Here is a 25,913-nt window from a genome sequence, read left to right as displayed (position 1 = left end):
CTCTATGCTTGTGAAAAACAATTTTGGATACATTTTTAAAATGTATTCCCCCCCCGACTAAACTAGTGGTCGCTGGGAATGCCAGTGGTCACTAGGAAATATAGAGATGGTGACTCTCCTTAGTGGGGACAGAGATTGCAGTAAAAAAACTTATTGGTTCTAACCAACTCACAAATGCAAACTAAAAAAAAAAGTTTTGGTTTACACTTTGGATACACTTCAACTACCTACCTTTCTCAAGTGTATTACTTTATTGTACTCTATCCTTTATCATCTTCATCTATCAATGCTGTTTTGTATTAATCTTTTTTTTTTTTCTTCTTTTTTTTTGGGTTGTAGCAAATGGGAACAGCTCAGTCTATGAATACTGGCTCTATACAAAACAACCCTCAAGCCTTCTTATCGAAACAGCCCAATGCTTTACCTGTGACACAGACTGTACCACAACAGGTAATTTAATCTCAACTGAAGCTAGTAAATGCAATGCTGCATTGTATAACAATAGCTAGTTACATCAGAGTTTTTCTATTGCAATCATCTCTGCAGATGCCAGGTCAGCAAGTAGCACCAGGAATGCAATCTGTCAGTCAGGTTACTATGATGGATGAACAGCAGCGATCGCAGAACCTGGTGAGTTTTGTTTATTTCATCAGTTAAGCAGGTACCAGACAGATAAGAAACAGCTTCAGTCTGGTTCCATCCAGGCCATACTGCCCCTGGATGGAGCAAGGCTGAAGCCATTTCTTATCTGTCTGATACCTGGGCTTCCTTTGGTGTGCTGTGGTTTCAATCCTTTTTTACCTTGTGAGTGTTTACAGAGCCAGGACAGGCTGATTCTAAGCTGGCACTATTCTTAGTCATCAAAATTTTTGATGGAGACCTGAAGCAGCACCCAAAGTTTTACAGTTTATCAGTATGTAGACACAGTATTGTGGGAAAAATTAGGGTGTTATATGTGATATGATGCTTTCTGTCACTGCCATTAACACCCAATTTTAGTTATTCTGAGCCCTTAAGTGACATATTGATTATTACCTGTTGATCTTGGCAGGAAATCTATTTTCTCTATCATACATCGTGGGACACAGAGCAGCTCTATTATTCCTCATAGGGTTATGCGCCACATACAGGTGATTGGACACTGGCAAAAAGGAAGGAAGTCCTTTGCTATAAAACTCCTCCCATACAGGAAGTTCCTCAGTTTTTTTGCCGTTGTCTAAAGATGATGGCCACTGATGTGCAGCTCCCTGTGCATATTACCAGATTATTAACGGTTCCAGCAGGGAGCAGGAGATTTAAGCTATAAGAATGGATCTGGGTAGCACCAAATGCTCGGAAGAATGGTACCCAGGCCCTGCATCTGTGGTAGAGGGTGAGATGTGGAGATTGCCTATAATGCGGCTGGTTAGCGCTGGACCCTTTGTATATAGAACTTTGCGCAGTAATAACGGTCAAGTAGTTTCTGGCAGTATATATACAGATTCAGGGCCATGGAACCCAGCAAGGGGGATCGAGTTCTTTAAGGTCCTGTGAGACATTGCCATTGTGATGGGTGAAGATTGGATCCCTAACTTTTGTAAGGCAAGTCCTGAAGAGAGGAATGGCAAGTGCCCTAGTAGCCTTCTAATAACTATTAACTATCACCTTTGGTAAGGGTAGTCCTAGCGGCCTGGGGTAGAGTATTCCTTCCTTTCTCCCCACTAGGAGATGTTGCTCAACTGGCAGCGGTCTGTTCCCTCTAGGTGTAAAATGTAGGTCTCTGCTGCTGGGCTGCTGTAGACTGTAGTGCTTTACTAGCCTCTGTGCTTTATTTGTTGTGTGCAGGATCAACATATAGGGGCGAAGCGAGGCATATAACTAGTGCCCACAATTTTTTTTTTTTTTCGGGTCAACCAATGACACCCGCCCGGCAGCTCAGGCCACATGTGCGCAAGCCATGCTGCTGGCATAGATGGCCAGCTGAGCGTGGTGCATGTGTAAAACAGAGGCAGCAACAGCACAGGCAGGGGCATAACAGAAGACACAGGGTGAGCCCCCGGCTTTAGAATCCATGTCATGATCATGTAAGCACACCTGTCGGGGGAGGAGGGGGAATCATTGGCAGCTGTGTGGTCTCCTGCGGTAACCAGCATGCTGATTTGACACGGTGTGCCATACCATCCGGGAGGCATGTGATTGGCCCCAAATTTATTCTTCAGGGGAAGGGTACACCATTGGTACCTTCATCAGTACCGCCATCGGTACCATCTGGATCTGGCACAGGCCGCCACCAGTACCGCCATCAGTACCATCTGATCTGTCACAGCCCATCTGGATCTGTCACAGCCCATTTGTCACACAGGCCCGCTATCGGTACCGCCACACAGTCCCGCCATCAGTACTGTCAAACAGGCCCGCCATCAGTGACCTTTCAATACCACCACCAGTACCATCACACAGGCCTGTCAAAAGTACCGCCATCATGTCTCGGAGTGTACACACCTGAGGAGGCATATAACATCCTTACCATGTCGGATGATGAGAGCAGTGGGGAGCTCCCATCATCTGATTCTGGTTCAGGATATGAGCCAGTGGATGGTAGTGGATCGGAGTCCGAGTCAGCGAAGGAAACCATCCCTCCTAAAAGAATAAGAAGATCAGGACCAAGATCAGAAGACCTGCCTACCACCAGCAGCATCAGACCCCAGGAAGAGGAGCCCACTACCAGTACTGGAATTACACATCCAGCCCAAAGAATTCAGGCCCAGTCCTACCTTCCCGATCCCTTGGCAAACCCCTTATGGTTGCCTGCCAGCTTAGGATCCGCTATAATCCCCCCTTTAACCGCACAGTCAGGTGTGCAGCCCTACACTACCAATTTTTCACAATTGGATGATTATTATTTGTTTTTCCCCGAAGATTTGTTGCAGTACATGGTGGACCAAACCAATCTCTATGCAGATCAATTTATTGCCAACCTCGATTCATCTTATGCCCGCATGTTCCATTGGCGACGTCTCACACTAGACAAATTCAAATTGTTTTGGGGCCTTACATTCAATATGGGGCTTGCAAAGAAGAATGAACTCTATGCCTATTGGTCTACCAACCCCATCTACCACATGCCCATATATTCTGCTGTCATGTCCAGGACACGCTACGACATGATTATGCGTTTTCTATGCTTTAACGACAATTTGCAGTGCCCTCCCTGAGATCATCCCACGACAAGTTGTACAAAATTGGCCCCTAATAAATTCTTTTACCAAACCATTTTTGGAAGTGTTTATCCCAGACCAAAATATATGTGTGGACGAATCCCTTATCCACTTTACTGGCCGACTGCAGTTCAAACGATATATCTCAAGTAAACGAGCCAGGTACGGGTTAAAATTGAATACATTGTGTGATCGAGCCACTGGATACGTATACACCTTTTGAATTTATGAAGGCAAAGACTCCCAGCTCCAGCCCCGTAATTGCCCAACATATATAGGAACCAGTGGTAAAATTGTCTAGGACTTTGCATACCCCTTGTTCAAAAAAGGATACCACTTATATGTAGACAATTACTACAGCAGCTTGCCCCTTTTCCATCACATGTATCATGAAAAAACCCTGGCCTGCAGTGCCTTCAGGAAAAACAGGCAGGGCTTCCCACAGTGTTTATTATCCAAAAGGCTACAAAACTGGGGGGGCGTGGCCTACACATGGCACTGAGCGGACATGTCTGAGGAGAGCTCCGTCCAGCCATCAGCCTTAAACCCTCTAGCGATGCCATCTAAAGCTTCCAGAGGTCCGGGAAAGGTTCAGCTGCACAACTATCCTCCGCGGGCTCTATTAAGCGGTAACTGGCAGTAGAAAGATCCATCCCTAACACGCGGAGCGGACAGGCCAAAACCTTGAGATCTATTGTGTCTCCCTCCTCACACACGGCTTCCGTCCAAGATAGCTCTTCTGCCGCCTTCTGCTATTTCAGCGCTCATGGAAGACCCTGGATCCCCTGCTGGCTCCAAAATGTCATCCCTGGTGAGTGGGCTCAAAAAGAACTTGCAGGTATGTTCCACAGTTTGGAGAAATCCATTAAAAATGAAATTACAGCAGTGAGTTCAGACATGTCACACCTGCTAGCCAGAATTGAAGACACAGAGCAGCGCCAGGACTCACATGAGGCAGCCATAAAAGAATTACGGGAGACAGTCACTCAATTAGCATTTGCTCACCGCTCCTAGCGAGGAGCTAGGAGGACCTGGAAAACCGCAATCGCAGAGATAATCTGCGTATTCAGGGGTTGCCAGAGGCAACCAGAGATAACAATCTCAAACCCTCGATCTGGGGTATCCTGAATACAATTCTTGGCAACCCCGTTGCTTATCTGCTGAGATTTGAACATGTACACCGTGCTTTGAGACTGCGCAACGTTACAACTGACCAACCCAGGAATGTTATCTGCTACCTTCATTATTTTGAAGACAAGAACCCCATTATGGTCAAACTGCGAAGCACACCAAACATTGACTTTGACAGAGCCGTCATTAACATTTTCCCTGACCTCTCCAAGGAAAACCTAGACTGCCACAGAGCTCTAAAACCTCTTCTAGACCAACTGAGAACAGATGGTGTCACCTACAGATGGGGTTTCCCCTCATGCTTGATTGCCTCCAAAAATGGCCGCTCTTACACGCTTTGGTTTCCTGAGGCGCTTCCAAATTTTCTCTATGACCTCAATATGCCTCCACTGGAGCTCCCGGGCTGGCAAGATTCTGTACCAACATTCTTGGTCCCCTTGGACCCCCAATGGCGGAAGACCCCCTCAAAAAAGAGGCGCACATCGACACCAGGCCCCTCCCAGAAAAATGGGTGAGATGCACTCTGCGTATTCCTTTCGCACTCATATATACCCACAATCATTCTGGCTGTTACATTGTTTATACGTTCTTGTGACATTTCTCCATCACAGTTCTCCTCCTGTGATCAGATACCTATTGAATATTTGTCACCACTCCAGGTTCTGCTCTATTCCTCACTACACTGTTGAACTATTACTCACCATGGTTCGCTTCACCTGTATTATTATGTTCCGGTTTTAGCATTGCTAGAGTTGAATTTTTGTTCATAAGCAACATATAGGCCGTATGCTGACGGGGCCCACTGCTCCCAGTCGATGCTCCTATCTATTTGTTCCTTGCCCCCCTTCTTTTGTGGTTGATGAGTGTGGGTAGCCCGTACATAATACTTGTCAGACTCTCCCTAGAGGTCTTGATGGCTGCTCGCTCTGCCCTTTCCCTCAAGGAACACAGCAGGTCTCTGCGTGCTTATCCTCTGACCCCCACTAGCTTTTCAGATTGTAAATGTCTACCCTATACATGTTTTCTTGTTATCTTATCCTTATCCTGGTTTGCCCTTACTTTTTTTACCACCCCCCCCCCCTCCTCTCTGGTATAAATGGCTGCATGAGCTGAAGGCTTATACACCGCTGATACAATGGCTACTCTAACGGTTGTCTCGTATAATGTAAGGTGTCTAAACATGGCCGTGAAACGGCATCAAATACTGCAAGAACTGAAAAAGTCTTCCTGCTCCATTGCCTTTCTTCAAGAGACACATTTGACACACACAACCCCTGTCAAACTATCCTCGCACTATTTCCCGCAATGGTACTATAGTCTATCTGACACCAATAAAGCCAAGAGAGCACTGACATGCTAGCGGATGATCATGGTCGCTTTCTCTTCCTCAAGGGCTTTCTAGGCAACACCCAATGCACCCTAGTGAATGTTTACTGCCCAAACCACAATCAACCCGCTTTTATCTCCCAAATCCTCACTAAATTATCACAATTTGCTAAGGGGGTTATTATTCTGGCAGGAGACATAAACATGCCACTGGATTCCACTATAAAAAATTCACAGGGTCGCTCTAGTATCCATTTAACCACTTAAGCCCTGGACCATTTGGCTGGCCAAAGACCAGAGCACTTTTTGCGATTCGGCACTGTGTTGCTTTAACTGACAATTGCGCGGTCGTGCGACGTGGCTCCCAAGCAAAATTAACGTCCTTTTTTCCCCACAAATAGAGCTTTCTTTTGGTGGTATTTGATCACCTCTGCGTTTTTTATTTTTTGCGCTATAATAAACAAAAAAATAGCGACAATTTTGAAAAAAAAAAACGCATTATTTTTTACTTTTTGCTATAATAAATATCCCCCAAAAATATATAAAAAAAACATTTTTATTCCTCAGTTTAGGCCGATATGTATTCGTCAACATATTTTTGGTAAAAAAAATCACAATAAGCGTGTGGTTTGCGCAAAAGTTATAGCGTCTACAAAATAGGGTATAGATTTATGGCATTTTTATTAATATTTTTTTTTACTAGTAATGGCAGTGATCAGCGATTTTTATCGTGACTGCGACATTATGGCGGACATATCGGACACTTTTGGCGCTATTTTGGGACCATTTATACAGCGATCAGTGCAATTAAAAATGCATTGATTGCTGTGTAAATGTGACTGACAGTGAAGGGGTTAACCACTAGGTGGCGCTGTAGGGGTTAAGTGTGTCCCAGGGAGTGATTCTAACTGTGACGGGGCATGGCTATGTGTGACACGACAGTGCCGCTGTAGGGGTTAAGTGTGTCCTAGGGAGTGATTCTAACTGTGGGGGGGCGTGGCTACATGTGACACAACACTGATCACCGCTCCCGATTACAGGGAGCGGTGATCAGTGTCCTGTCTCAAGGCAGAACGGGTAAATGCTTGTTTACATCAGCATTTCCCTGTTCTTCCTCTCCGTGAGACAATCGCGGGTATCCCCGTGGACATAGAGTCCGTGGGACCCGCGATCACACTCAAGGAGCTCGTGATGGCACGGCGGCAAATTTAAAGGGACGTACCTTTATGCCCATTTGCCCGTCCATGCCATTGTGTCGACGTATATCTACATGCGGCAGTCGGCAAGCGGTTAAACGACTGGCTTTTAAAAAAAAAAAAAAAAAAAAGGCTCCTTGAGCTCCAGTTGATAGATGTGTGGTGTTTACTACACCCCAAAGTTAGACTATTCCCATTTTTCCAAAACACAATCCTACTCCAGAATAGACAATATTTTCATAGATCACTTTCACCTCCCTCTTCTGCTTTCAACAAAAAGTCAAACAAAAAGTCAATTCCATTTCATTTTGCAAAAAAATCCTATGAATGGGGTAACAAACCCGGCAAACAACTGGCTAGATCCCTTTGAGCAAAGAAGACAATGTCTTTTTATCCCCAAAATCAAACTTCAAACAGGTGAAATGGCACACGCCATCCCTCAAATTACCAATTCCTTCAGAGAATTCTATGCTGACCTGTACAACGTCAGTGGTGGCCTAGCTTCCCTTCCCTCTCTCAGGAAGGGAAACGCAAATGCATACTCTCCTATCTGAAGTCATCTAAACTCCCCAAACTCTCACGAACGGCCCTTAGAAATATGGAAACTGACTTCTCCATTGAAGAATTTCAAAACGCATTGAAATCTTTGCCCACAGGTAAAGTCTCGGGACCGGATGGATTCACAGTCCTATATTACAACGTTTAGCGATATCTTACTCCCCCTTTTCACAGCTTATGCCAACTCAATTTTTGTAACCTCAGGTTTACGCCCGGAATCTCTCTCTGCCCATATAACAGTTATCCCTAAACCCGTCAAGGATCCTACCCCTTGTAGTAGATACAGACCCATTTCATTATTAAATATAGACACTAAACTTTATGCCAAAGTCATGGCCAATAGACTACTCCCCTTACTTCCCCGATGGATCACAGCAGAGCGAACGGGCTTTATACCCAACGGAGAGGCCAGAGATAACTCCCTACGATCCATATCGCTGATCCACTATGTTAGTAGATACGCCCAGCCCACCCTTCTCCTTTCTACTGATGCTGAAAAAGCTTTCGATAGGGTGGACTGGGATTATCTTAAGATGACCTTATGTTATTTTGGACTAGGGTCCAAGATGTATCACCGCATTTCCTCCCTTTACTCACACCCGTCTGCACAAATTTGTATTAATGGATCTCTGAGTGACCGCTTTACACTACACAATGACACCAGACAGGGCTGCCCCCTTTCCCCTCTCATTTTTGCCATCACTTTAGAACCTTTTCTGGCCACAATTAGACACAACAAAGCATCCAAGATATTCAGATAGGAAATAGAACCCATAAGTATGCAGCTTATGCCGACGAAATTTTATTCTTTATCCAACAGCCACGCATTTCGCTCCCAAATTTAAGGTCAGCCTTCTCTACCTTCCAAACAATATCCAACTTCAAAATAAATGTATCTAAATCCGAGATCCTAAACATTATTATCCCTAGCTCAGAAGCTCACCAACTGAAACCTCTCGTTCCCTTCCGCTGGGTACTGAAGAGCATGAAATACCTGGGCATCTATCTCACCCCCAGTCTCTGTTTTCTTTTCAAACATAACTATATCCCCCTATTGCATAATATTAGAGCGGACCTCTGGAAATGGTCTTGCCTATCCCACTCCTAGTTAGGCAAAGTTAATATCATCAAAATTAACATTTTGCCCCGCATACTCTTTATTTTTCAAATGCTACCATTGGGTGTTCCTATAGGGTTCTTTTCCTTGCTCCAGACCGTGAGTGTCCAGAGCTGTACTTTATCACTCCAAGTGCTTCGGAGGGTTAACTCTGCCAAACCTTAAAACGTATTATAATGCTGTAGAGTACTAGTAATCACGTATAGCAGATTGGAAATATGCTGCCATCTCCAAGTTATGGGTTCAATTGGAATATGTTTTATGTGGTTCAAACTTATCCACTATCCCCTGGATACCCTGCTCCTCCAGAGCCCTCTCTCCATATACCTCACCACTTCCTCCCTGGACGTGTGGGATGCGCTACACAAAAAATCTTCATGATAATGCGACTCCTCCTTGATGCCACTCCTACAACCACTTTTTACCCGGTTCCATGGATCGGGGATTTAAAACTTGGACACCAGGGGAACCTCTTTTGCTCCATCATATCCTCCATTCAGGCACCCTCAAGCCACTGTCTGAGATTTTGGGCCCAAAACCCATCACGTTTATGGACAAATGGAGATACAACCCTGACCTTCCCTCAGCCACTACGTGGTATACAGGATCTAAATGGAAATGAATCCCTGTTCAACCACAAGGACCCTCCACTACACTGCGTTTCGCAGTTTTACAAGGCCCTCATCGATCTACAAAGCTCTTCATACCCTGATTTTCTTACCAAATGGGAAACCGATCTGGAATCTCCTATTACAAACAAGCAAAGGGATAAAATGTTACAACTGGCACATGTCTCCTCACTAGCTTCGAGAATGGCGGAAACCAACTACAAACTGCTTACCAGGTGGCACTACACCCCATCCAAACTGCACCGAATGTTCCTCTCCAGCTCCTCTTGGAGGAACTGTGGGAACAAAGCTACTCGCGCTCACATTTGGTGGACCTGCCCTCTAATCCGCTCTTTTTGGACCGACATCCTCAAGCTGATACACCACATAAGACAGCTTCCTTCCTTGTGACCCATGGACAATACTCTTTCATGCCACTCTTGAGACAATTGGCATTTATAAACGCTCCCTCATCCCTCACTTGCTAAACACAGCCAAGGCCCTCATACCTGCTCCCTGTAGCCATGAAGAATTGGCTACAAAAGGTAAATGAGGTTTGTCTCATGGAAGACCTTACCCACAATGCCAGAGGAAACACTAAACCCCATACCTTAATTTGGACCCCATGGATCGAATTCACATCTACCTCTTGCTACAAAGATATCATATCAACAACCCTACAAGACGCTCACCCAAGTACGTCTGATCAACCATCTAAACCAACACAAAATCTGTGTATGTAGCACTTTGTACACCATTGTTGACTTTATTGGTGTGCTTGATCTCTGAAAGTTAACATGACTATCAGGAATCCACCCTCCCCCACCCCTCACCTTTATCCTCAACCCTACCCCTCACCCTTATCCTCCCACCGGGATGCATTTCATCTTTTTCATATGGCCATGTTCAATTTGTTTGTCTATCAAAAATCACCCAAAAATCAACCCATCACCAACCTCAAATATAGTGAAGACATTGTCACTGCCCTGATTTACCAGCAAGGACCTGCCCCAGGAAGCATTCACTCTGATAGTGTGAGTCGACTTCACGAGCAACATTTTCCCTATAACATTCCCCCCACAGAATCCGGAAGAAGACGCCAAAAGAGATGTCGTGTATGCAGCAGAGGAGGAGTTAGAAGAGATACCAGCTGTCCCCAATGTCCCTCCCAACCTGGCCTGTGTATAGGAGTTTGCTTCAAAAATGATCACAAATCCATCAGATATTAGATCCCCTTATTATTACCAGACTGCCATTTCTCTGTTTCAAATACCTGTGTGGATCATTTGTCTGCTACCATATTTCTACCTTCCATGTTAACTGACCCTGGCCTGTTTACCGATGATGTCTTTGCCTGCCGTTTTAACCACGTTTCTGACTTCCACGTGCACCGACCTCGGCCTGGTAATTGACCATGTTTTTTCCTGCCACTTGGACTGATCTTTTGCCCTTCTACTTTAGTACACAGGGGTTTCACATACGTGAGGGTCTTCAGAATAGCGTTCTGAGTTGAGAAAATCCATTTTTTGTTTTCTGTGTTTCCAGAACAGGGTCTGGTTGCCCGGAGGCTTCAAAGAGATTTGGGTGGGAGAAGCCTCTACCCCTGTCCCCCTGGCCCTAAGCTTGATGGTCCTTCCTATTGCCTGGACCAATACTTTGTCTGTGCTGACCATATCGCTGCCTGTAATGACTCAGGACTTTATGAACCATGTTTCTTCCTGCTGCCTGGACCAATACTTTGGCTGTGTTGACCATTTCTCTGCCTGCTGCCTCTAATGACTATGGACAGTATTTCTGCTTGGACATCTCTGCCTGCTACTTGGATCAATGCTTTGGCTGTGCTGACAGTATCTCTGCCTGTACGAGCTATGGACAGTATTCCTGCATGCTGCCTGTAGGAGTCAAAAACGCTTCAAATGCCAGATGGATTCTCACAACCGCGGCTTGATCCAGATGCTGTGTAGTTAGAAATGCTGTGACCTGCATGGACACTGGATGGACTTGTTTGTGGAACCCTCAATGCGGGATTTGTCATTAGAGACCATCAATGCCATAAATTGGGAAAAAGTAGATAGAAGGCTCCCATAGTGAAGTATGTCAAAAATTTTATGAAAAGCGTAGTAAAAAACAAAGTAAAAACTGCATAAACTTCATCGAGATTTGTGCAGACAATCTTACACAAAAGAACGCCGCTGGTGCTCCAGCTGCGTAGCAAAGGCGGAAGTGACGTGCCACGCTCAATATACCCTACCGGTTTCGTCAGCAACGCTCTGACGTCATCAGGGGTTGTAAGGGCGGACACGTCGCCTCCATCTAAATACAACCGGCAATTAAGGATATCCAATCCAGTGCCATCTTTGATAATCGTAGAAAGAAATATAATTGGGATTAGCTGGATGGATAAAAATTTCAAAGAGCTGATATATTGTAATGTTATTGGTCAAATAAACTGAATTTGAAATTAAAATTAATTTAGACTGCCATCATGTGGCTAAAAAGCCAAACTATAAAAAAGTTAGACAATTCCCAAACAGCTGGCCAGTCAGAGGAAACCGAACATCTCAAATAATGCTTCCTGGATATATACAGGCTCACCGAGGTGAAAGAGCCAATCTGTTAATAGAACAGCATATGTTCATTATAGAACCATAGCTCAATTCAGAGGAGAAGACGTGCAAAGACCTTAGTGAGTCTCAACATAAGGAGACTCGCAGGTAACTCACCAAAGAAACACCATAGAAATGATGACTGCATACCTCCTGTCGATAACAGGAGCTGTGTGAAAATACCAATAGCTCTGTTATATAGGGGCTCATCCCAGTCATCCGGCGTCTGACGTCACTGGCGGACTATGTGGATGCGGTAAGGACTTTTGTGCATACGTGAACGCCACAATGGACAGCCCAAATAGGCCTGAACAGGCCTAATAACACCCATTGGCAAACCAAGCAGGAGTACCTAACAAAGGAACCCAAGGATAAGGGGCTCATTCCAGTGATGGTATAGCAAGAGATGGAAATGGGACTCAGGAATATGTCTCACTCTATCTTAAAAAGATAGAGGAGATACTCAAGACACAGAACATTATTGACAGAAACTTAAAGGAAAGGTTTGAAGCTGATAGCTTTATTGACATCACAGAATTCTTACTATAGAAGCCGAGATCAAAACCATGCGCCTCAAAATGGCGGATATCGAGAACAAGGTCACGCAGGAATAACATCAAATTCGGGGATCCCCGAATCCATTAAACCGGCTGACTTGCACTCCTACCTACAGAAGCTTATGACCACTGCTCTGTCATCTCTGGGGCCTACTGACGTTATAGACCGAGCCCATATACTGCCTAAACCGTCACACCTACCTGAAAACCCCCCCAGAGACGTAATAGCCAGAATCCATTTCTTCCATGTAAAGGGCCAACTGATGCGTTACTCAATACAACACCCTGCACTCCCAGACCCCTTCGCATTATACACCGACTTGTCGCAAGCTACCACGATGGCGAGGCAAAACTTGGTGCCCATTACAAAAATCCTGCAAAACCATGAAATCTTATACAAGTAGGGTTTCCCGGCCAAACTACTGGTAGAAATGCACAATGAGTCGCACTCCATCACCTCGCTGGAAAGAGACATGGAACTCGTCAAGAAATGGCGCCTGCTCCCTATGAAAGGCAACTCTGCAGAACCTGAACCCTTCCTAGAACAGCGTCAAAACCACTGCCAAAACAGTAGGGGGTAGATAAAGCTCCACCACAAGAGCTGCACAGCTTACATACAAGCGTTACTGCCCTCATCAGGGTGCCTTAAACCTGAATGCCTTTCTGGTTTGCAATATGTTTTGGTGACACCTAAGATATTGCCCGTTCGGCTGATACAAGTTCTGTTTCTATCCCCACTTTCATATACGTGATGTATCCCGTATTCTGTTCACTACAACAGTTGAATCCTACAATTTTCAAATTCCTGACTATACCAGTTTGGATTAGTCTTTTCGCGCTACGTTCCTTAATGGTTATACCAAATAATTCTCTTCAGCACATGCACATTTCCAGCCTTGAAGTTTCATCGCTTATCATACTGAATTCTACCAGTGGATGGCGACAAAGCACTTCTTACCACTCAAATGAATCTAAAAATAATGACATTCAATGTGAAAGGCCTGAATAGCCCATACAAGTGCAGAGCTCTCTGGAAAACAGCAGTGGACTTACAATGTGATATCCTCTGTGTGCAGGAGACGCACTTCTCCAATGCCAACCCTCTAAAATGCTCCAAAAGTCAAGTTTCCACACGTCTTTACAGCCAACGATTCAGCCAAACGGAATGGCGTGCTAATTGCAGTCAAAGACTCTATATCCTTTTCCCTATTGCAAAAGCATATCGATCCTCAGGGCTGATTCATCATACTTATTGCAGAACTCAATCATAAAGCCTACACCCTGGTGAATCTGTACGCACCCAACCTCAAACCCCTGAAGTGTGTGCGTAAAGTCATCAAGACTGCTAAGCAAATGCAGAAGGGTAATTTGTTATTGTGTGGTGATTTCAATGTAATCTTAAACAATGACCTTGACTCCTCAGTGACTCGGAGGCGTAGGCCTACTTTGGGGTCTCTATGCCTAGAAGAAAGACTCTATGACCCATGGCGGTGCCTCCGAGCCACTGAGAGGGACTACATGTACTATTCAATGGCTCATAACAGCTATTCAAGAATAGATTTCTTTCTTACTGATCTGTTCACCTTGCAGAATATATGTAAAGCTGATATCCACAACATCACATGGTCGGACCACGCACCGCTAACTATTGAAGTTGATACGAGCACCATATCCCACAAACCCCTATGGCGAAACAATACTTTCCTTCTATCGCACCCCAAATTAAGAGATGAGATCGAAGGAAAAATACAGACATTTTTTCCAAATTTACGACACTGGAGAGTGTTCCCCCACCACAGTTTGGTGTGGTCACCAGAGGAAACCTCATACAGATTGCTTCTAGGGAAACGAAAAAAAACTGCAGCACATAACAGAACTGCACAAGTCCATAGCTGACTTAGAAGCACAACACAAAAACCCCAATTCCACTTCTACCTACATACTAAAAAACCTGAACTCCTGTAGTGAGGAACTACGGCAGGAGCTCAGGGAGGAATATGACGTGTATTTTAAAAGAATGAAAATGTAATTTTACTCACAAAACAACAAGGCAGGGAAACTACTAGCATCCCAACTCAAAAAGCGCCAAGCACTATCTTATCTCACCCAGATAAGACACCCTACGCAATCCAAAAGATATAGCGAACGCGTTTAAGGATTTCTTTTACTCCCTCTACAATCCTAACACAGACCCAGACACTCACCAACCCACAGACACAGAAATCAATGATTTCTTTCATGGACTCCTACCCTCGATAGAAGACACCACACTACATAAACTAAATTCCCCCATTACTAATGCGGGAGTTGAGACAGTTATAAAAACTCTTTTAGTACACAAATCTCCCGGAGTGGACGGATTTTCCGCTGAATACTATAAGACTTTCACCACTCTCCTTGCCCCCAAACTAGGCAAGGTCTTCTACTAGGCGACACAGGCTAACTCGAGCGAAATGCTCCAAGCGGTCATTGTCACTATACCCAAACCAGGCAAAGACCCGTAACTTCCCCAATTTTAGGCCCATATCTCTCCATAACCTGGATCTTAAAATATACTCCAAAATCTTAGCAAATAGGTTAATGGAAATCACTCCATCCCTCATAGGTCTAGATCAAGTTGGGTTCGTAAAGGGCAGACACACACCTGACGGGACTAGGAAAATGCTAAATCTACTGCAATTTGCAGAAGTTTCCAAAGAACATAGCGTATTCCTAGCACTGGATGCAGAAAAGGCTGGAGATACCTGTCTAAGACTGGTCATAAATTTGGTATATCTGGCCTAATCCACTCAGCAATTATGTCACTATACCCCAACTCCACTGCCCGAGTCTATACCTCCAGCAAACTCTCTGACCCATTTGTGCTTTCCAATGGGACCCGTCAGGGATGCCCACTATCCCTGATCATTTTCTCACTTGTTATAGAACCACTAGTGGAATATATAAGATCCCATAAGTCAGTACACAGTATCAAAATAGGCACTGAAAGCCACAAATGAGCTTTATTTGCTGACGATATCATATTGACCATAACCGCACCAGAATCATCTATCCCAGAAATTCAATCCTTATTGAACAAACTTGGAGAGGTCAACACGACTAAATGTTTTGCCCTTACTCTGAATATACCAGAGAAAACAATTAGCAAACTCAAAAAGAAGTTCCCCTGTAATTGGGAGTCCCCCTCAATCACCTACCTAGGTATACAGCTAACTTCATCTTCCTCTAGAATTTATTCGAGTAACTACCCTGCTCTGCTCACCAAAGTTGAGGAGGAACTAAACTAGATCAGCAAACTTCACCTATCATGGCTTGGAAGAATTTCTGCATACCAAGTGCACGTTTTAATCAAACTTTTCTACTATTTAAGGACCCTACCGATCCGTATCCCTCAGAAATTCTTCTCACAACTAACGGCATACCTGGGGAAGTTCATCTGGGCAGGGAAAAAACCTAGAATAGCACTGACGAATCTGTATAAACCTAAATGCCTTGGTGGGGTAGGCCTTCCTAATGCGCAAGAATACTACAAAGTCGCAATACTAGACCAAGCAAAGCACTGGTTCTCTTGCAAAACGGATAATAGGTGGACTCAACTAGAAAGGGAGAATACGCCAGGACATAACCTACCAGCTTTAGCAATGGCGGCTAGTCTACACCATGGCCCAACAATTCCTTCATACTTGACCATACAAGCCACTACAGCAACGTGGTCCTCAATGACGAGACAAAAATTACCCTTAGCATCCTATGAATACCTAATCCCGGGGTTATCCACACAATCCTGGGCAAAAAAGGGAGTGCACTTTTCCACAGCTGATATAACAGATCCAGACGCTCTGGACAGATACAAAATTTACCAAATACAGCACTACAAAACCTCGAACAAAGCCCACCCTATAGAATTACCCCCATCAATATGGAACTACTTAAGGAACAAAAATATAAGTAAACTCAAAGGGATATCCTTATTTTATAAAGCTGCCTCCCTTCTTTGCAAGCAAATTAAACTACCAAACATGGTAAAGTGGGAGCGAGATCTGCAAAAAGAATTTACGTTACATCAATGGCAGTTGGCTATACACTATAAGCAGTAAATCCTCAGCATGTGTAGACCACTCAGACAACACCCAGAAAATACTCCACAGATGGTACCTCACACCTTTATATATAAACAAAATGAACCCAAAGACCTCACCACTATGCTGGCGAGATTGCTATGGTACTGGCAATCTCCTCCATATTCTCTGGAACCGTGGAGTGATACGTCCTTTCTGGGATGAAGTCTCATCCCTTATACAAGAAATTACTGGGCACAAATGCACCTTAACTCCTTCTTTAGCCTTACAGAGCCTGGGGGTTGAGCAGTTCCCCCCTCTAACGAGGAAAGTGGTCATTCGTATACTCTTTGCCACATGTATCACACTAGCGAAAGGATGGCGCTCTAAGACATCCCCAAAAATTGAGGAGGTAATCTCCAGAATGAATGCACAATACACAGTGGAAAAGTTGTTTGCATATAAAGAAGGGAGAGCATTGGGTTTTCATAAATATTGGGATATCTGGAGAAACCCTTCAAAAGCCTCTTCACATTTATGATGTACAATTTATTCAACCAAAGAATGATAAGTGATGTAAACAGGTAAAATGTTCACCCTCCTGTGGTAGTACTGATTGATGATATCTTTAGCTTTCTAGAGGCGACAGTATGACTATATGAGCTGAGAATTGCTAGAAAATGTGTATAGCCCTACCTCCCAAGCATGAGTTGTTATGTTTATGTGTTTACTTCTCAACAAATACCACTAAGCACAAGCAGCATTTATGTGACCAAGCACCAGAACCCTTCTCCAGGGATCGGGGCGGGCCTCTTACTATTGTCTGACCAAAAGCCTGCTCACAGTGTGAGCCCAGATTGAGGTGACAGGTTGTAGCTCAAAGTGAAACCATTATCTATGGCATTAGAAGAGGTCGGCATGTGACAAGCTGCGTTTCAACATTGTAACCCTCTCTTGTGTTAATGTTTTGTATACCTAATATTTTGTACGTATTGCAACTTATACTGTATTGTACAATGCAAAAATCAATAAAAATTATCGTTAAAAAACAAAACAAATTGATTAAAAGACAACGCTGTCCCGGGGAGGGTCGCAGCTGCGCTCACATTCATTCAGCCCACCAGTCACACTTGTACATGGTCTTAGATACTAAATAGACTAAATGCAATTGAATTTAGGCACTCTACAGTCCAGAAGAAACTTAATAGACCATTAGTAAAAGATGAATTTCCACAGGTGTGGATGCAAAGTGGCTCATTTGTTTCAGTGCTGCCCAGGAATGATAATAAGATAAATAGTTCAACCCGAAAACGTCCTACAGAGCTGTGCTCTTGAAGGAGTTTGAGCTATTACTACAGGTAATGCCTGTCCAATCAGGCTAATAGCAACCAGAGTCAAGCGTGGAATGTGCCCCCTGGTACAATGCAGTTCTTAGAGGAAAGTTCATCAACAGGGAGGGTGTTGGGAGATTGGAGGTTTAGATGCATGCAGGTGAGAGGAAACTGGATCATGTTGATTTACAGCATGATGGCTTCTAAAGACATCCTACATAAGGCATATAGGGAATCACTGACATCTCACCACCTCTGCCGTCTCCATTAGATCATCCAGAATTCACTCCCAGTCCCTCTATATTAAATGCAGGTAGACGCTGAAACGGCATTGTACCGTGTACCAGTGTATATCAATAGCGGTTTCTCCACATCCAGGGAAAACTCCAGAGGTCATTTCTCCTCCGCCAAACAGAGCCGCATGACCTGCGAGCTACGACTGTCCGCTCGTCACAGACGTGCTGACGCTGCGTTTCATTAGCCTATCGTTGCTAACGTCTTCAGAGCAAGGAGGGGTCAGTGAACTTGTCTTAAATATTAGTCAGGCCTTGTAATATCTTTCATTGGGTGACGATATTGCGCGCTTAGGAGAATAGGAACAAAGAAAGACTGCTGCCCCCCTAAAAATGAAAATCACCTAGGTGAAATCCAGTGTACAGAAATTGCTATAAACAGGGGAATTGGCGCTGTCCGGCTATATGTGCATTAAATAATGATTCCTACAAGTGTAAGAAAAAAGGAGGCATACATGTAGAAAAAATAATAAAAAATAAAACAATTAATATGCGTGTGACCAATGTGTTGTGGGAGCTATTAAAGTGCAAACAACACTCCCAACAGGTGTTAGAATACTAAAGTGCAACTTGCTCCTGAGATAAATATATATGTGCCAATTTCTCAATAAGAACCAACTGCCTATATATGTATAGAAATGTGCCCAAAAGTAAAAACAAGAACTCCGAAATAAACACTTATGGCAATAAAACAGTATTGGCAGTAAAGAACAAACAATTATGACAGTAAAAAATCCCCAGCATGTGTGCATAAAAAAGTCCAACAAAGCAATGTGTGAAAGGTAAAGAAAATATATATGTGAAAAACAACAAAAATGTATAAAGCATTAAGTGTCCAAAATCAAGGTCCTAAAGTGTATCCTTTTGGTGAAAAAAACGTGATTTCAGCATTGACTGGTGTTGTCCCCGTCCTTCACTGCACCCCCACTCGTGCTTACACTCACCGGACTGCCTAACTCCTGCAGGGGTAAAAGGCATATGTGGAAAATCCTGCGATGGCAGTGTCCAGGAAGCGGTCCTCCGTCCAGGGGTGTTTATCCTTCTCACTTGGACAGAGTTCCAGCAGGGCCACTAGATGTCATCTAACCCTACTCCTTAACCACTTCCCCCCCCGGCCTATAGCAGAATGACGGCTGGGCGGTGGTTCAGTTATCCTGACTGGCGGGATATGACATCCAGCAGGATAACAGCCGCCGCGTGCACGTGGGGGCGCACATCGCTGCGATCGGTAGTGTGGTGTGTCAGTCTGACACACCGCTACACCGATCTCAGTAAAGAGCCTCTGGCAGAAGCTCTTTCCCACGTGATCAGCCGTGTCCAATCACGGCTGATCACGATGTAAACAGGAAGAGCCGTTTATCGGCTTTTCCTCACTCGCGTCTGACAGACGCGAGTAGAGGAGAGCCGATCGGCGGCTCTCCTAACAGGGGGGTCCGCGCTGATTGTTTATCAGCGCAGCCCCCCTGAATGCCCACACTGGACCACCAGGGACTCCACCAGGACCGCCACCCTAGACCTCCAGGGATGCCAGTAAGTGCCCAAATAATGCCAATCAGTGCCCACACATCTTGTCAGTCAATGCCTGCCAGATGTCTCCTCATCAGTGATGCCCAGCAGTGCCGCCCATCAGTGTCACCTATCAGTTGCCCACCTATCAGTGCCCACCCCTGCCACCTATCAGTGCCACCCATAAGTACCCATCGATGACGCCTATCAATGCCCATCAGTGCTGCATACCAGTGCCACCTTATCAGTGCCCATTAGTGCAGCCTCATCAGTGCCCGTCAGTGAAGGAGAAAACGTATTTATTTACAAAATTGTATAACAAACCGAGAAACTTTTTTTTTTTTTTTTAAATTATCTTTTTTTATTTGTTTTGCAAAACATAAAAATGCCAGCAGTGATCAAATACCACCAAAAGAAAGCTCTATTTGTGGGAACAAAATGAGAAAAATTTGTTTGGGTACAGTGTAGCATGACTGCGCAATTGTCATTCAAAGTGCGACAGCGCTGAAAGCTAAAAATTGGCTTGGGCAGGAAGGGACAAAAGTGCCTGGTATTGAAGTGGTTAAAAAACATTCAGCACATTTAAAACAGGTTCTATTGAGTGCAATTGGCCTTTTCCATCCATACCACAGGAGTGTGACAAACTCCCCATTTATCTCGTATATGTTGGGTAAGTTCCCTATTGCCATTGCACCTCTATCTCTCTGTGAGAACCATCAAGCCTGAGATTATTTAAATAGGGTGCATTTTATTTGGCTCTGGATTTTGATTTCCTTTTTTTTTTAATATTTATTTATTTATTTTGATTAAGTATTCTTTATTAGATTATTCATATTACACAAGAAAGTAGAAAACATTATATTTTTCACAACATCTTATGGAGATTATCCAGTCCAGTCTAAATATATAAAAACGTTTTTCACTCTGGACCTCCTATAGCCCCTCTAGTACCTCTGCCAGGGACCCGTATGGGACATCCTGCATCATAAGTTTCGCGTTGGGATTCAATCGGCCCTGATTTTCGCAGCCTCCTAGATGTTGTAGTTGTGCCGCCAGGAAATAGCTATAGGGATGTGGTACTGCCAATCCCCCTTCCCCGACAGGGCGCTGGAGAATTTGTAATTTGATCCTTGCCTGCCCTTTCTTCCATATTAATTCTCTAAATATAACGTTTAATGAAACCAAGTATTCCCAATCCAAACTGGGGATTTGTGAAGTACATATAATAATTGTGGCAGCCAAACCATCTTGATCAAATTAACTCTCCCTGCCAGGGATAACGGGAGTTGGCACCAAATAGCACTTTTCCTTCTAAATTTTTTCCAGTAGAGGGACTAGATTGTCTCCAATATACTGTGCCGGGTCAGTTGAAATAACTATCCCCAGATAGCGCATCTTCTCCACTACCCTCAATCTCGGCAAGCTACCCCTTTGAATATTACGTGACCAGTCTAGTGGAAGCAATGTTGATTTTTCCCAATTAACCATCAGGCCCGATGACCTACCAAACCTTTCCACCAGCTGTATTGCCTTTTCGAGGGAAGGTCCCGTATCCCCAAGAAAAATCAGCACATCATCAGCGTAGAGTGCCACTTTTTCCGACCCATTCCTCCCTCCAAATCCTTGTATTCCAGGCAAGTGTCTTATTACCTCTGCTAATGGCTCCATCGCCAGCGCGAACAGCAGGGGCGAAAGTGGGCACCCCTGCCTCGTCCCTCTCTCAAGGGGTAGCCACTTCGTATATTCACTATTAATCTTTAACCTAGCTTTTGGATAGAAGTACAAGGTCTTCACCCATTTGATAAATTTCGGGCCAAACCCGAACTTCTCCAGTACCCACCAGAGATACTCCCACTCCAGGCTATCGAACGCCTTGGCAATATCCAAAGCGAGGACTGCTCTCGAGCTCCTAATCCCCGCCAGGGACTGGAGGTTCAGGTATGCCCTTCTGATGTTAATACTAGTGGATCTATTTGGGATAAACCCAGACTGGTCCGGGTGTACTAGCTCTAATATGTACTACTTTAGCCTAGTGGCCATTATTTTTGCCAATATTTTTATGTCAGAGCATAGTAGCGAGATAGGTCTATATGATGCTGCTTCAAGATGGTCTTTCCCCCCTCCTTTAGAAGGACTATATTGGTTTCAGTCATCGAAGCGGGCAGAGCACCTTCTGTAATAGCCCAGTTCAATGTCTTCAGGAGTTCTGGGATTAATGCGTCCCCAAAGTACTTATAGATTTCCACAGGCAGGCCATCAGGACCTGGGGCTTTTTGGTTGGGCATATCTACCACTGCTTGCTGTACTTCCTCAAAAGTTATGGGGGAGTCCAGACTGACCCTTTCACTTTCAGAAAGATGTGGCAGACTAACCCCCTCTAAGAAGTTCTCTATCTCTCTTACTTCCAGTTGTTATAATTTATATAGGTTGCTATAGTATTCAAAGAATACCTTTTTAACCATCAAGGGGTCTGACGTAGCTGCCCCGCTAGGAATTCGAATCGCAGCGATCGTTGAGGAGGGCGAGTTGGTATCAGCTAATAGTGCCAACATACGACCCACTTTTTCACCCTCCTCAAAGTATCTCTGCCTCTGGAATAGTCTCTTGTTTTCAGCGTTTTTGAGCATATCCATCTTGTACTCCTGCTGCTTTTCTACCCAGAGCTGCTGTTTTTCTGGACTTGGGTCCGCCACGTATTGGATTTTGATTTCCAGCGTTTCCATATTAATAAAGTACTCTGATGCTCTTTTTTGTATATTGTTTATTAGTTGTCTTATAGTTATATGTCTTGTTTGTACATTTTCTCTTTTGTGGTTAATATTTGCCTTGCCGCTCCTGAAGAAGCATATAGCAAAACAGGCACTTTATAGTCCTATACATTAATTAATATTTTATTGATTTTTTATGTATATTTCTATACCCAGTGAGTCAACTTGTTTACTCTTTTTTTATACCTTTTGATATTAAATAAAAATTATTTTTATTGAAAACATTTTTCTTAGCTGGAACATGCAGAAGTTTAGAAATCCTTCTGTATCCAATGCCATCAATATATTTTGCAAAAATAAGGTTGTTTGTCTTGAGAGAGCTCTTTGCTTTCACTCATCATGAGATGTTTCTTGTGTGACACCTTGGTAATGACACCTTTTTATAGGCCATAAGTTGATAGTGAACCAGCTGATATTAATTTGCACTGACCCAGGGCAGGATTGCTTTCAAATTACTGATAGATTTCACCTGGTGTCTTGGCTTTTCATGCCTTATCGCCACCTCCCTTTTCTTCATGTGTTTAATACTTTTTCTCTGTGTCCTTCCGTTTTATTACACATAACTTAATTTCTGAACTTACTTGTTTTTGGTTTCTTTGTATGTATGGATTGCATGGGTGGTTACTGACATATGGTGAAAATGTCATGTCAATAGCACCTTTAGAAATATATTTACCTCGAAAAATGGTGAGGCATTTAATACTTTAGCCGCTGTGTGTGCATATGTATGTATATATACAGTGGGGACGGAAAGTATTCAGACCCCCTTAAATTTTTCACTGGTTGTTATATTGCAGCCATTTGCTAAAATCATTTAAGTTCATTTTTTTCATCATTAACCACTTAAGGACCAGCCTCGTTTTGGATTTTAGGTGTTTACATGTTTAAAACAGGTTTTTCTGCTAGAAAATTACTTAGAACCCCCAAACATTATATATGGTTTTTCTTCTAACACCCTAGAGAATACAATGGCGGTCATTGCAATACTTTTTTTTGCACCGTATTTGCGCAGCGGTCTTATAAGCGCACTTTTTTTGGAAAAAATTCACTTTTTTGAATAAAAAAATAAAACCGTAAAGTTATCCCAATTTTTTTTTATATTGTGAAATATAATCTTACGCCAAGTAAATTGATACCCAACATGTCATGCTTGAAAATTGCGCCCGCTCGTGGAATGGCGTCAAACTTTTACCCTCAAAAATCTCCATAGGCGACGTTTAAAAAATTCTACAGGTTGCATATTTTGCGCTACAGAGGAGGTCTAGGGCTAGAATTATTGCTCTCGCTCTACCGGTCGCGGCGATACCTCACATGTGTGGTTTGACCACCGTTTTCATATGCGGGCGCTACTCGCGTATGCGTTCGCTTCTGTGCGCGAGCTCGTCGGGACAGGGGGGTTTTAAAAAATTTTTTTTTTATTATTTATTTTACAATATTTTATTTATTTTTGCACTGTTTAAAAAAAAAAAAATTGTGTCACTTTTATTCCTATTACAAGGAATGTAAACATCCCTTGTAATAGAAAAAAGCATGGCAGGACCTCTTAAATATGAGATATGGGGTCAAAAAGACCTCAGATCTCATATTTACACTAAAATGCAATTAAAAAAAAAAAAAAAAGTCATTTAGAAAAATGACATTTGAAAAAATATGCCTTTAAGAGGCGTGGACGGAAGTGACGTTTTGACGTCGCTTCCGCCCAGCGGTGTCATGGAGACGAGTGAGTGCCATCTTGGCCTCACTCGTCTCCAGACACACCACGGCACAGGACGCGATCGCCTCCGCCGCTACCGACGGCTCCGGTAAGCGGCGGAGGGCACCGGATCGCGGCGGGAGGGGGGGCCCTCTCCCGCCACCGATAAAAGTGATCTCGCGGCGAATCCGCCGCAGGGACCACTTTTATCTGAAAGCCGGCCGCCGCACGAAAACGGGGATACCGGGGTTATGGCAGCTAGCTGCTGCCATAACAACGATATCCCCGTTCAAACTTAGGACGTACATCGTCGTGCGGCGGTCGGGAAGTGGTTAATGTACACACAGCACCCCATATTGACAGAAAAACACAGAATTGTTGACATTTTTGCAGATTTATTAAAAAAGAAAAACTGAAATATCACATGGTCCTAAGTATTCAGACCCTTTGCTCAGTATTTAGTAGAAGCACCCTTTTGATCTAATACAGCCATGAGCCTTTTTGGGAAAGATGCAACAAGTGTTTCACACCTGAATTTGGGGATCCTCTGCCATTCCTTTTTGCAGATCCTCTCCAGTTCTGTCAGGTTGGATGGTAAACGTTGGCGGACAGCCATTTTTAGGTCTCTCCAGAGATGCTCAATTGGGTTTAAGTCAGGGCTCTGGCTGGGCCATTCAAGAACAGTCACGGAGTTGTTGTGAAGCCACTCCTTCGTTATTTTAGCTGTGTGCTTAGGGTCATTGTCTTTTTGGAAGGTAAACCTTCGGCCCAGTCTGAGGTCCTAAGCACTCTGGAGAAGGTTTTCGTCCAGGATATCCCTGTACTTGGCCGCATTCATCTTTCCCTCGATTGCAACCAGTCGTCCTATCCCTGCATCTGAAAAACACCCCCACAGCATGATGCTGCCACCACCATGCTTCACTGTTGGGACTGTATTGGACAGATGATGAGCAGTGCCTGGTTTTCTCCACACATACCGCTTAGAATTAAGGCCAAAAAGTTCTATCTTGGTCTCATCAGACCAGAGAATCTTATTTCTCACCATCTTGGAGTCCTTCAGGTGTTTTTTAGCAAACTCCATGCAGGCTTTCGTGTGTCTTGCACTGAGGAGAGGCTTCCGTCAGGCCACTCTGCCATAAAGCCCCCACTGGTGGAGGGCTGCAGTGATGGTTGACTTTCTACAACTTTGTCCTATCTAACGAATGCATCTCTGGAGCTCAGCCACAGTGATCTTTGGGTTCTTCTTTACCTCTCTCACCAAGGCTCTTTCCCCCGACAGCTCAGTTTGGCCAGACGGCCAGCTCTATGAAGGGTTCTGGTCGTCCCAAACGTCTTCCATTTAAGGATTATGGAGGCCACTGTGCTCTTGGGAACCTTAAGTGCAGCAGAAATGTTTTTGTAACCTTGGCCAGATCTGTGCCTTGCCACTATTCTGTCTCTGAGCTCTTCAGGCAGTTCCTTTGACCTCATGATTCTCATTTGCTCTGACATGCACTGTGAGCTGTAAGGTCTTATATAGACAGGTGTGTGGCTTTCCTAATCAAGTCCAATCAGTAAATTCAAACACAGCTGGACTCAAATGAAGGTGTAGAACCATCTCAAGGATGATCAGAAGAAATGGACAGCACCTGAGTTAAATATATGAGTGTCACGGCAAAGGGTCTGAATACTTAGGACAATGTGATATTTGAGTTTTTCTTTTTTAATAAATCTGCAAAAATGTCAACAATTCTGATTTTTTTCTGTCAATATGGGGTGCTGTGTGTACGTTAATGAGGAAAATAAATGAACTTAAACGATTAAATGATTTTAGCAAATGGCTGCAATATAACGGAGTGAAAAAATTAAGGGGGTCTGAATACTTTCCGTCCCCACTGTGTGTGTGTGTGTGTGTGTGTGTGTGTGTGTATATATATATATATATGTATATGTTTACAGTGCCTTGAAAAAGTATAACTACCCTTTGAA

At 43.9% G+C, this 25,913-nt stretch overlaps 1 protein-coding gene across 2 annotated transcripts in view; it reads left to right on the top strand.

Moving 5' to 3' along the window:
* MED25 (mediator complex subunit 25) overlaps window positions 1-25,913 on the top strand; it is a 328,200-nt gene that overhangs the window by 264,728 nt on the left and 37,559 nt on the right. For both annotated transcript variants that reach the window (XM_073602256.1, XM_073602257.1), the window contains 2 exons: window positions 340-450; window positions 547-630. In XM_073602256.1, the coding sequence (XP_073458357.1) occupies window positions 340-450; window positions 547-630 (195 nt within the window). The remainder of the gene's footprint in view (window positions 1-339; window positions 451-546; window positions 631-25,913) is intronic.

This window comes from Aquarana catesbeiana, linkage group LG10, assembly GCF_042186555.1.
Source record: "Aquarana catesbeiana isolate 2022-GZ linkage group LG10, ASM4218655v1, whole genome shotgun sequence".
In the NCBI taxonomy this organism is placed as follows: Eukaryota; Metazoa; Chordata; class Amphibia; order Anura; family Ranidae; genus Aquarana; species Aquarana catesbeiana.
This window is presented reverse-complemented; position numbering and strand designations above follow the sequence as displayed.